The sequence below is a fragment of the Epinephelus moara genome, chromosome 2 (assembly GCF_006386435.1).
Source record: "Epinephelus moara isolate mb chromosome 2, YSFRI_EMoa_1.0, whole genome shotgun sequence".
Classification (NCBI taxonomy): domain Eukaryota; kingdom Metazoa; phylum Chordata; class Actinopteri; order Perciformes; family Serranidae; genus Epinephelus; species Epinephelus moara.
This window is the reverse complement of record NC_065507.1, coordinates 7,395,762-7,408,809: the sequence shown is the minus strand read 5'-3', so window position 1 is coordinate 7,408,809 and position 13,048 is coordinate 7,395,762. Positions and strand designations below refer to the sequence as shown.

Sequence of the window (13,048 nt, the reverse complement as noted above, 5' to 3'; positions counted from 1 at the left end):
TCTCTTAGGCCTCTTGTAGTTTATTGTTTTAATGGCTGCAACTGAAATAACTGGACAGGTCAATGTCACCGCAGTTCCAGCAGCAGCAGCAAATGTTTTAGTTCATAAACTCAGATATCTGCCCTGCAACAAATGCCAGAATGTTTAGTGATTTTAGTGGAGTCTGAGCAGAGCTAAAGGAATGTGGGCCTTTTACACATTTTGATTTGTCATAACAGGAAAAGCACAGGTGTTACTTGAAACATCAATGGCAGTTTTGTTCCATTCAACTGTCCCAGTAAGTCGTGACAGTAAGCCAGCCGAAGCAGCTTAACAGAATTCAGCCACCTTTTATTTTATTATTGGCCTGTCCTCCATGAATGAGATGTTGCTATTTAAAGGAAGACTTCACGCACAAAAGGATCATCTGTATATCAGTTATTCACCATGGTTTACAGTGAATTTGTGTAGAAAACTCTGAACGGAGAATCCAAAACCAGAGAAAACTCTTAATGAATTGAAGTAAATGGGGACCACATTTAAAAGCAGCAAAACTATATCAAAACACCTGATAACAAACGCTCACACAACTCATGCAGTATACTCCAAGTCTTATTTATCCAGCTGCATGGCCAGTGCTTCCCAAACACATGCGTTTTCTCTCAAATCTGACAATCTAAAACACTTTGCATAGTGTGTCTGGGCTGCTCTGTATCCCACTGAGCAGAGTTCAAATGTATGCACTTGCCCTGGAGTGCTATTCATTAGCTCATGAGAGTGTAAATACCAAAGTGTTTTCAATATTACAATTTTAGTGGAAATGAATGTGTATTTAACCTCTGTTTATTATTATAGTAGTTGTAATTGGCACAGGGGTGTGGTTTCACATTATTACCTGTTCATTCACTGGCGTGGTGGCTCTTAGACAAAGTGAGTTTTTCGGCTCTGATATTTTCTGTTGACCGTAATGTCACATCATGTAATATTTCATCTCATTTTGCTTTGGTTATCCAGCTGTTTGTTTAATAAACCACCACTGAATGCATCTTTTCATCAACAGTAGTCTCTACAGTAGTGACTGATATACAAATAGTCATTTAATGGGGGAAGTATTTCTTTGAAGCCTCCATGTTGCGTAAGTATTTTAATATTTCTACATGTTAATGCATATCTTCTGTGTTTTTTTTACTGTTGTTATTGTTGTTTGTCTGTAATTTTTTCTTATGCTGCTGACTTGGTCAGGTCTCCCTTGAAAAAGAGATCATTAATATCAGTGGGACTTACCTGGTTTAACATGGGTAGATAAAATAAAATAAAATAAAATAAAATTAGATACAATTAGATAAAATGAAATGAAATGATATTAAAAATAAAATAAAATAAAATAAAATAAAATAAAATTAAATTAAATTAAATTAAATTAAATGACACATTAGCCACAACAAGTTATGTATATTGATTAAATTCTGATTATAAGTCAGTTTAATGTTTTTTTTCCTGCCCCCTAGTGGCCAAAATTACAGTTTTAATTAATGGGTTAGTGCACCCAACTCATAAAGCAACATGTTTTCAGTTTTGTGTGCTGAGGTTTGTAGAGGTGCAGTCATGGAATTCATTTGTGGTGCTAAAAGATGTTTTTGTTTTGACACTGAATAAAATGAACGATGGATGAACTCCACACTGTTGTAGCTTATTGGCACATTTGCGATGCTTTTAGTGCCACAAATTAAACTCCATTCACCTCCATTGTATTTTGGGTGGTGACAGTAATGTCAGAGACTGGAATCTCAACACCTGAGTCACTAAAGTCAAACCACAAGGTAAATGAGACTTTTTATGACTTGGGGGAACTCGTGGCCTGCCAACACATTATTTTCACTGAGGTGCTAATTATGAATTAATGAATTATTAGGGATTGGATTGTTCATGTATGTCTGGTATTTGTGGTCGAGCCGCTGACACTGGTTTCCCAGTTTAATGGCCTCTGGTAAACTGTCAAAATTAAAAACGTAAAAAAAATAAAAATAAGTTGGATAATCAGAGAAGGAACACAGCGAGGTTTAGGAGCATTCAAGAAAGAAAGCAGGGTCAGGATCTGCTCGGGTGCCTACGTTTGAAGAAAGTAATTCATCATTGTAATTCATCACTGGGCTCTGAAAAGTAGAAACGTGCATATGGTCCATTCTCCCGCTATTATTACCGTTATGATTGGCCGCCACATGGAGCCAGGCGGCGGGTCTGAAGAGAGGAAGAGAGACAGAGAGAGAGAGAGACGCCTGGTCCCTCTGCGGAGCTCAGCAACAAAAGCGAGCCGAGACAGCTGCTCTCTCCACAGTCCACACCATTAAAGATCTGGAACGGGGATCTGGGGGTGGCGAGGTGCCAAAACCCCTCCACTTAAAAGGTCTGAAACTCTTCCCTCATTTGGTGCACTGGAGTTCAGTGGTGCTTTTTGCGGAAATGCTGCGCAATTGAGGAAATACCGTGCGTAAAAGTGCACCTGAAAACACACCATTGCATTTACCTGGACTGTGGCACAGATGCCTGCGCGGTCCGCCAGTGAGCAGACAGAACTGCTCTATTGTGAGGGTGATTTGCATGATAATGGTGTGAACAAAACAAGTGTAATAACGAGGACAGAGGGCTGAGCGCTCTTATTAGACATAAACAAACAGACATTGTGCGCAAAGGACTAAACCAACACATCCAAACCCCAAAAGTCCAGTAATGATACCACAAGAACCAGCATCATTTAGCCTAACTCCAATAAGTCCTAATGTTGCTTAAAGGAGGACATCTTCAAATTTGCATGCTGATACACACATCACAATAAAGATGGTATAAATGGTGTCAGCAAAATCAGCCAGATATAAGGCTTTAAACTCTCACACAGCGGAGCAGGCAACGTGAGAATTCAGTTGCACACAAATCAGAAGTCACCAAACAAACGGAGAACAAACGAGGCGCAGGCCAACACCTGTCGCTTTCTTTGGAGAAGGGCCCTTAATTCCCCCGGCTGATTCAGTTTGGGCCGAGGGGCCGCCAGCAGCAGCAGCTGCCAACTGAAGGCATCGCGTTACATCCGCCAAAACAGCCGGGTAAATCTGCTGAGGCTCGGACACAAAGGGCTGCAGAACGGAGAATGGGGTCGGGCAGAAAAACAGACATGAGGAGACACTCATAGAATAATACTGGAATGCACTGACGCGTCAAAGTGGTCAGAAAATTGCGCAGCAAGGACAAATACAGAGCAATACTTTGAATAATGTCACCAAATTATAGGCTACTGAATGTAAATCACAACTTACCCTTCAATAAAAGAACAACAGTTATCCAATCATTTATCATATAGTTTTATTAAAAAGGACAAATGCTTTGTATCATTTAACAGCCTATTTATTCTGCTTGATTATTAATTTTGTACATTTGGATATATGTAGGCCTACACATAGTTAATAAGGGCCAACAGAGGGGGAAAAACAGGGCGGTCGGTCCCTTAACCCAACAAACTGTCTGATTAAAGCCCATCCAGCTCCTCGGGGCGCAGACCGGGGCTGACCGGAGACAAAGGGAGTGGGCGCTCATTGGCTCCGGCCGTGTGCGCTCTGTCGTCCCCCAGCGAGAGCAGCTCAGCCCCCATTCACATGTTAATAAGCCCCTATAAATACTAACAACAGCCACTCAGCGCCAGCAGCACGTCTCACTAGGATTGCACAATAAACAGAGGGCGCCTCGCCTCGCCTGTGAGTTTGTCGATTTTTTTTTCTTCCTGTAACCGGTTGCGTTTGCCAGCTGCCCCCTTTGCTGACGGAGAGACGCCGCAGTGGGAGAAGCCACAGACGCGGCGATCCGACCAACATGGCCCCCTCGGCTCGGCCTAGCAACACCGGACTGGATATGGAAGAGGATGAGTCCTACTACGGGATTCAGAAAGCGGACAGAAAGGTAGATATACAGCGGAGCTGCTGAGGGAATGACTGGACACAGTTGGCTGTGACGCACTTGTCACGCCGGTGACAGTCTGCGATGCATATCACGTCGCTGCAAATTGATGAGAGTTAATGGAAAGAACGTTTAAAGCTAAAACAGTTGATTATCTCTGCAACTTCTGTACAGTAGTTTTAAGTTTCTCTCCCTTGAATGAAGTGTGATCTTTGTGCTCCTGCAGACCAGGAAACCTCTGGTGGAGAAGAAGAGGCGAGCTCGCATCAATGAGAGTCTGCAGGAGCTGCGGACTTTACTGGCAGACACAGACGTGAGTACAGCTCAGCTCACCTGTCCATGTGATCCAGAGGTAGAGTTAGGTTCTGATGGTCTGTTGGTTGTTTCCACAGTTTCACTCCAAGATGGAGAACGCAGAGGTGCTTGAGATGACCGTGAAGAAAGTGGAGGACATACTGAAGAACCGAACCCAAGGTATGAACGACTCTGTGCAACTTAGACTTGTATATCCATAGGTGTAGATTTGGGGGGGGGGGGCGCAGGGGACACGTCCCCCACAATATTTAAAGCAGGGGCATTTATTCCCATGACAAGATCATGAAAGTTGAAGAGGACTTTTATTTTGACCAAATGAAAAACGTTTTCTCCATGAAATGATGAAAATTGATGCATAAAATTTCTCTAGAGTGCAATAAGTTGTTTGATGCTCAAAATGTCCTTTTAGGGGAACCCAGCCCCCAGCTTCATATGTGTACCTTCATATGGAAAGAAATCTATATGCTCTTGCTGAGGCCTGCAAAGCACCTCTGGGGGTTGTAATCTTAAAATTCAGTATCTGACTCCCTGCAGACTAAAGTTTGCTTCTGAAATCATCAAACCTGGATCATGGGATGTTATTGTGTATGCATGGTCAAAGTTCGACCTGAAATTTAGAGCACTGGCATCCAACCTGGGGGTCAAAACACCCACACAGGGTCACAGGATACATTTCAGGGTTCAGGAGATGTTTAATCGATGAGAAAAGCAGAAAAAGACACACATTTCTGCAACATAAGTTTTGCAATTTCTTCAGAGCTTCGTCTAACTAGCTAAAAGATTAGCTTTAATCACTGCATAACTTTGCTTCATCAGGACTCACAATCAAATAACAGAAGGGAAAACAACCACTCAGGGTACACTGATCACACCTGATGGGCATGTGCAACAGATGAATAAGAGTTGCAGACACATCGTCATTTAAAGGGATCACAACACAAAAAGCAGCCACTGCAGTCACTTCACAGTCTTTCTGTCTCCCTCCCCAGAAACAGACGCACTCAACCGAGAAGCCAGCGAGAGGTTTGCAGCCGGCTACATCCAGTGCATGCACGAGGTCCACATGTTCGTGTCCAGCTGTCCTGGCATAGATGCCACAGTGGCAGCGGAGCTCCTCAACCATCTCCTGGAGTGTATGCCCCTGAACGAGGACCACCTCCAGGACGTGCTGATGGATCTAATCACTGACACTTCTGGGAGTAACGGCAGCACTTGGCACGGAGGCGACGAGACGCTCTGCACGACCCTGGCTTCGCCTGGAGGGAGGAGTCTATCCAGCGGCTCGTCCTCGGCCCTCTCCCCGGCCCCCTCCACCACGTCCAGTGAGGACCTGTGCTCCGACCTGGACGAGACCGACAGTGAGCACAACCAGAGCTCCAGTGAGGGCTTGGAGAACAGGGAGGCGATGAGCATGCCCACCATGACCTACCCTCGGTCTATGTGGAGACCTTGGTAGGGGTGTGGATGGAGTGCAGTTGGGATATGTTGAAGCAGCTTTCTTTTAAGATGTGACACCAGGCCTCTTATTGAAAGGGAAAATTCCACCCTATGGCACTCCATAAATAACCATTTTCGTTGGTGAAATATATCTGGACTTATTTACCTCTGCAGTTAACTGGCCACATGCATGGATTTTATTCTGGATTCCCCACATTGATTTTCAATAATCAAACCCTCAGAGTCCAATCTGTCCTCTGGCATCACTTTTGTGGAGGGACCATGGTGTTGGCCTTTCTCTCCACCGACATCTGAAGCAACACGTTTGACTCCTTTCCTTGGTGTTCTGGGGGATGTAAGAAATCACTCAGTGAAGAAGAAGTTTAAAGATCTCTGCTCAAGTGCTTTGGATATCACAGAAAAGTGTCCGAAGGGTGGAGTTTTCCTTTATCTCATTAGAGGGGCCCTTCCTCTTAAAGGTCCCTCCAGCTTGGGGCCTCCTGAAAGCGCTCCCCCTCTTTTCCTTTTCAGTAGTGACTCCCTGGCTTCGAGTCCTCTGTTGTGACTTTTCTTTACACCTGGAGAAAGACGAGAAACATTCACTTATAACCCAACAAAGGACAGACGAGGAACAGTTCACACTTTTCTTGTGTCAGTAACTCAGTGTATATAGGATTTGTATGCGGAGAAAAGCTCTTTTAGAAACCGAGAAGTTCGGCAATGCCTCTGATTAATATAAATATTTCTATTGTATTTCATAAAGGCCTGTAGTTTATCGGACCAGTAGCCTCCTTAAGAACGACCACTTTATTGTTGTAATGATGTTTAGAAATGTCAGTAAAATGTCTGAATTTGATAAATAAAATGCTGTAACTGAAAAGCGGTTGTCTGACTCAATGACCGAGAGTATTACAACAGGAAGCAGCATAAACATCAAATAGAATTTAAAATATAAAAATATGGGTAACGCATTTTTCTCCAGGAAAATGAATGAGATGTTTACTTTAAGAAAATGAATTTTTGTTGCTGTTATCTTAGCACTCCAGGCTAATTTGTGGGAAGTAATTTGGGCCAATTAACTATTAAAAGCTTAAAACTTTACCTTTGATTGCATGGCCCATTAAACCACAGCCACTCCTCACAAAATGCCCTGCAGGCTAAAAGTCAAATTTCACAAGATAAATGAATCACTCTACAAATTCAGATTCTCATGCACATGCTCTCCTCTTCCCATTAACACCTTCCCTTCCTGGATCCGAGCTCTTCTCACGACGAGGACGCGTATGACATGAAAGAGTCGCACCTCTCTCAAGTGTCTTCACTCTCACCTCAGATACAATGAGCATATTAACAAAGGACTGTTAGATCCTGTCTGGACTCAGTCTGTCTGGACCAGCCACCAAACCTACAGAGACGCACCGGCGGTGGAGCATGCGCACTTAGCTCCTGATTTCAAATGAAAAAGTGGAAGCACCCGAAAATATGTGTTTGTGTAGTTTTCCATTTCATACACCACACCAGTTGGGTACATCTAATATTTGGTGCAAAACCACACGTCGTCTGTGTTCATTGTCTGTTGTCAGATGATCCTGGAGTCTTGGAGGAATAATTAACAGGAGGTGGAGGAGGGTGTTCACGAACTGGACCTGGGTGTGAACGTCGGAGGAAACACATTGAAATGGGAGCGGAGGAGACACGGGGATCAAAGCTGCGACCATTTGACAGAGGAGCGTCAAAGCGCCCGCACAGCTGAAGGGACACTACAAAGGATACAAGCAGGCTCAGATTCTTCAAAGGCACCAGCAGCCAGCACACACACACACACACACACACACACACACACACACACACACACACACGGCTATCAGGGATGCAGGCCTGTTGGATTTGAGACCAGTGACGGAGAGAAATATTCATATCATTTACTGAAATAAAAGTACTTCAGTTAACTCCCACATGTTCTGCATGTCACTTCCAAAGTAAAAGTAGACTAAATATGATCAGAAAATTGCAAGATAGGCCTACCTATCTAAAGTTAAACCTAAGGTGTCTTACAAGGGAGGATATAGACTACACATTAGAACCTGGCAACCCAAAACTTGTTCTGTTTTTGGCCTATGATTAATCTAGAATTCCTAAATGAAAATTGAATTAATAAACTCTCTAAATGTGCTTTATTATTTACAGCATATTGTTGCTGAGGTGGAGCTTGAACTACTTATATGCTGTTGGGTTAAATCCTTTAATAGGCCTATTGTTTTTTTAAGTGCATGTTTTGGGAAAAGATTTGATTTCTTGTTGAGCGTTAGATGATGCACTCTCATATCTGTTAGTTACATATCACAGCTGGTTAGCTTAGCTTAGCATAAATACTGGAAGCAGGGGAAACAGCTGGCCTGGTTCTGTCCAAAGGTGACAAAATGCACCTACACACCCAACCTCTCCAAAGCTCAATAATTAGCCTTAAAGGGTCAGTTCACCACCACTATCAAAAATACATATTGTTCTTCTTACCAGTAGTGCTACTTCTCAGTCTAGGCTGTTTTGGTGTGAGTTGCTGAGTGTTGGAAATATGGGCCCTAGAGATGCCTTCTCTGAAATACAAGGGAACTAGATGGTACCTCGGCTTGTGGTGCTCAAAAGCCCTGTCTCCACCAAGCAGTTCGGTTCTCTTTTTTTCCATTTCCACTGTGAAAAGTTGTGGATGGTACCAATAGAACCGTTCTGTACTGTCCCCATGTTTGGTCCCCCCTCTGTTGGGGTACCTAGCACACAGATCTCGTCCTAAAAGGTGGAGCTGTGAACACTGCAGTCTGATTGGTCAGTAGAGGACGGTCACTCTGCTCAGGGCTGAGTTGTGTCTGGTTTTGAGGCTCATGTAACCACTGTTCATACTGTGGAGAGTTTTATTAGTAAACTGTAACTATAAAATGAAAGGATGTTTTGCTGCCTCTCACAGCAGCTGAAGTCTGAGAAAAAGATAACTTAACTCACTGGGCCGACTGCCGGCAACTTTTAAGGTGGAACGTTAACTTGTAATGTTACTGAATGCATGAGTTGATGTGAATCCATCAACACACCTTAAATTTCTCTTTGACCATTACTTTAGTTTTTATTGCCTCTCTTGGGTCCCTTCTAGTAATGAGGAGATTTTCAAGCGTAAAAAAATGCCACAATTTTTAAATATCCCTATCTGTCCACTCTGTTCTTTTTGTTCTGAAAATGTTGGCATACAACCTCGTTCTGTGGACGATAAACGAGGTGCAGACTTCCATCTGTGTCACCGCTGATGAGGAAATACATGTGAGTGCTGGATGGAGCAGTGAGTGACAACAACCGCGCCCACATTTAAGGGTACTGTTTGCAGTGGAAACACTAGGGTCTAGGTACCATGTCTGAAGGGTTACTGTTGGTTCCAAAGGTACCAGAAATCATGACTAGGTATTTGAGATAGTTGATTGTTGTGAGCAATTTCATTTAGGAACTACTTTTTATCCACCAAATTACACCCATCACAGTATCACCGTGCAAAGGGAAGCTTAGTTTACATCTCACACTGTGCATGAACCTCTCATCCAGGAAGGTGTAGTTTTGTAGGAAGAAAATAGTTCCTATTTTTCCTTGTATTTCTTTGGCTTTGTGAGCACAACAAGCCAAGTGCCATCTGGTTCCATTATATTTGAGAGAAGGCAGACATCTCTATGGCCGATATCTCCAACACTTGGCAACTCACTCCAAAGCAATCTTGATTTATAAATAGCACTGCAGGTAGGAGGAAATGTATTTTTGATATGAGGGAGAATTGTCTCATTAACCTATTATATCTCAGTTGCGTAATCTGTACAAAAGCCAAGATGTAACATGTTAGTCATCAGTCAGCCATGATGAAATGATAAGTTCTCAACAATTTTCCTTATCAGCTGTCGCCAAATTTCCTCAGCAGTTCCTAGTTTACATCCATCAAACAGCTGCCTTTCACTTCTTTCATTCTATTTTTGGTCTCCTGTAGATTTTAGCCAAACCCTGTGTCAAACAAATTAAATTAAATAACAGTGTACAATCTACAGAAACATGCTCAGTACCCAAACACGCCATACCATTGTGATTGCAGACTGCTGTGTGGTTTGTAACCCTATAGTGTGTATGTTTGGGTATATGAAATGAAGCAGGTGGGTGTATGGGTGTGGATGTTGATTTTAAGGACCCTCAGCTAAATTAGATTACAGGCACACCCCATTCTGTGAGGTCAGGCCACACATCTCTGAACTGAAACAGCCTTAAAAATGCAGCTAAAACAACTTTCCTGCTAGAAATATACAGTATTATGGGAAATAAGCCAATCACATTTGTAGCATACATTGTGTTTTTGGTTGGACATATGTACACACTAGAGTTAATGACTGTGGGAATACTTTCCTCAATCGTGTCACCACAATCTGCCAGCTGAAAACGACACAACACAATGACCACGTTAGCAGATTTAGTTTAAGCGGGGAAAAAGGAGGGAAAAGACAACAGACAGACAGGAGGGAGGACTTTTGTGTCCAAATGCATCAGCTGTGTGTTTGTGAGCATGCATATGAATTCTGAGGTTAAAGGTCGGTGCGATGCAACAGTTGGCGTGAGAGTGACTCAACGGCGGAGGCGAGCATATGGCGCTGAAACACGTCCCCTGGGAACCCTGTCATCCTCGGCTTCTTCTCAACTGTCTTTGACTGGGAGAGAGCAGTCACTTCACATCAGGCAGCAGCAGCATGCAGGACACAACACACTCCGATCTTGTCACATGAAAACAAGGTTTGAAATTATATAAATATAGAATTATAGATTTATTATCTTGGCAAGAAAATGCATATGATCTGAAGGCAATCTAACACAACTCTACACATAACAGTTTAATACCCTGCTGTACAACCAGACGTGAAAACAGTTGTATAAAGTCTTCTGTGACTCTGGAGGAGCTCTGTCAAGTCTGCAACTCTTAGTGTCAGACTTGCAGAAATGCAATTGTGAGTGTTGTGCTAAAAACAGATAATTCCACTGCATTGTAAAGTATAATGAGTTCATATGCATTTACTGATCCTTTATCTAGGGGGAGCATTCCTATAGAAGCCTGGTAATTATGTTAAATCATGTTTTCACCATTTAAGCTGCTTAATCACTCATTATATCGACATTGTATCTGCTCAGGTTAAACTACCGTGGCTGACCCAACTGCTTGATAGGCAGCTTCATCTGAATGGTCCCCTCAGTTGTCCAGCCGCCATCTGTTTATTCACAGAGATAAAATGATTCATCAATTTCTCAACTGAAAGAAAAAATAAACATAATTTTTCATATTCAGCAACTAATAATAATACTGATAATTGATTTCAAGCAATCAAAAAGCATGACATTTTTGATGGTTCCATGTTCTCAAATATGAGAACTTGCTGTTTTTCTTGGTCTTACTTAATGGTAATTAAATATCTTTGGGTACTGGACATCTGAAGACGTCACCTTGTGTTCAAGGATATTCTGATCAAGTCAAGTCAAGTCAACTTTATTTATAAAGCACATTTAAAAAAAGTGCTGAACATATAAAAAATAAAAATGAAAAAATACAGAAGAAACACAATAACACAAAAACCAGAGCCATAGCAGTAACATACATACATACATACATAAATCAAGGCACAAATAAGCACAGAGTGGGAGATTAAAATATCATGTCAGGGGGATACAAATACTTTTGAGAAGAAATATGTTTTGAGCCTAGATTTAAACGAGTCAATGGAAGGGGCAAATCTGATAGAAGGGGGGATGCTGTTCCAGAGTCTGGGGGCTGCGACCGCAAAGGCACGGTCACCCCTGTGTTTAAAATCGGAGCGTTGTACCGCTAGGAGCCCCAGGTCAGCTGACCTGAGGGATCTGGAGGTAGTATAGGGGGTTAAAAGTTCTGTGAGCTAGGTGGGGGCCAGACCATTCAGGGATTTATATACAAACAGAAGCAGTTTAAAATCAATTCTGAATTGAACAGGTAGCCAGTGGAGAGAGGCCAGGATGGGGGTAATGTGGTCTCTCTTACGGTTCCTGTTAGAAGTCTGGCTGCAGCGTTTTGTACCATCTGTAAGCGGGAGACAGATGATTGATTGATTGATTCCGGTGTACAGTGAATTGCAGTAATCCAGGCGGGTGGAAATGAAGGTGTGGATGACTTTTTCTAGGTCCTTGAATGTGAGGAATGGCTTGAGTTTTGAAATGGTGCAGAGATGGAAAAAAATGGCTTTAACTACTGAATTGACCTGTTTATCAAACTTGAGTGGTGAATCAAAAATGAAACCAAGGTTTTTGACGTGAGGTTTGATGAAAGTGGATAGGTTGCCAAGATTGTTGGATATCAGGTTGATGTTGTCAGAGGGGCAGAAGAGAATGATTTCTGATTTACTGTCATTGAGTTGAAGGAAGTTTGCTGCCATCCAGGACTTTACTTCATTAATGCAGTTGTTGTGGATGTTGGTGAGTCTGGACTGGTCGTTAGGTTTGAGAGGAAGATAAAGCTGGGTGTCGTCAGCATAACAGTGAAAGGAGATGTCGTGTTTTTGAATGATTTGACTGAGGGGGAGCATGTATATGGAGAAGAGAATGGGACCTAGGGTTGAACCTGATCAGACCTATGATTGAACCTGATCAACATTTTCTAACGCCTTCTGACATTTTTAACCAAACAATCAAAAAAGTAATTAACAGATAAATCTACTATGAAACTAGAAAATAGATTTACCACAGGAAATTCCTGTGAATGCTAAAAGCTGAAATGAATCACAAAGCATTGCTGAAAATGCAGGAACATGAAATGAATTGCCTGAAAAATCTGAAAGCTCAAATGCACCGACTGCACTGTAGAAAAGACCTGGAGGCTAAAATGTAAAACTGGCATAGCTGGAAGATGCATTGCATTGCCTAAGGAGTTAAGAGCTGAAATACACTGCTGAAAAGATGGAAGTTAAACTGAAATACTGTAAAAGGTGGAAGTTAAAATTAATTGAAATTTCTTTCTTTCGTTTTTTAGTGAGAAATTATGTGAATAGGTATGTCACCTAGTGATACATGAGAATAACAATCTAATGATATAAATAGAAATAGGTAACGCCAACAGTTACGGTACAGGTTTGAATTGTAAAGTATGTTGTCATTTCGGTGTCATACAAAAATATCCATGATTCCATTTCATACTCAAGGTTCTGCCTAATATATTTCATGGTTCATTAAGTTCATCTTCTTTCAGTATTTCAAACCTTCCTCTACAGCAACACAAGGCTATGAAGGCTTTGAATTGTTTCTGTAGCTAAAAGTATGCAGAGGTAGTAGTCATTTAAAAAAGTGTACAGAAAAA

The 13,048-nt window shown here is 42.1% G+C and overlaps 1 protein-coding gene across 1 annotated transcript; it reads left to right on the top strand.

Moving 5' to 3' along the window:
- The first annotated feature begins 3,547 nt into the window (after nt 1-3,547).
- her13 (hairy-related 13) lies at nt 3,548-6,553 on the top strand. Its single transcript, XM_050071920.1, has 4 exons — nt 3,548-3,924; nt 4,148-4,234; nt 4,314-4,395; nt 5,226-6,553. The coding sequence occupies exons 1-4, from the start codon at nt 3,838-3,840 to the stop codon at nt 5,690-5,692; spliced, it is 723 nt and encodes a 240-aa protein (XP_049927877.1). The 5' UTR covers nt 3,548-3,837; the 3' UTR covers nt 5,693-6,553.
- Nucleotides 6,554-13,048: the final 6,495 nt, after the last annotated feature.

What these genes read in the sequence shown, in the direction of transcription:
- her13 (XM_050071920.1), top strand. Translation starts at nt 3,838, where the DNA reads ATGGCCCCCTCGGCTCGGCCTAGCAACACCGGACTGGATATGGAAGAG. An exon ending in TTCAGAAAGCGGACAGAAAG is followed by an intron (nt 3,925 to 4,147) that starts GTAGATATACAG and finishes GTGCTCCTGCAG; the next exon opens with ACCAGGAAACCTCTGGTGGA. An exon ending in ACTGAAGAACCGAACCCAAG is followed by an intron (nt 4,396 to 5,225) that starts GTATGAACGACT and finishes CTCCCTCCCCAG; the next exon opens with AAACAGACGCACTCAACCGA.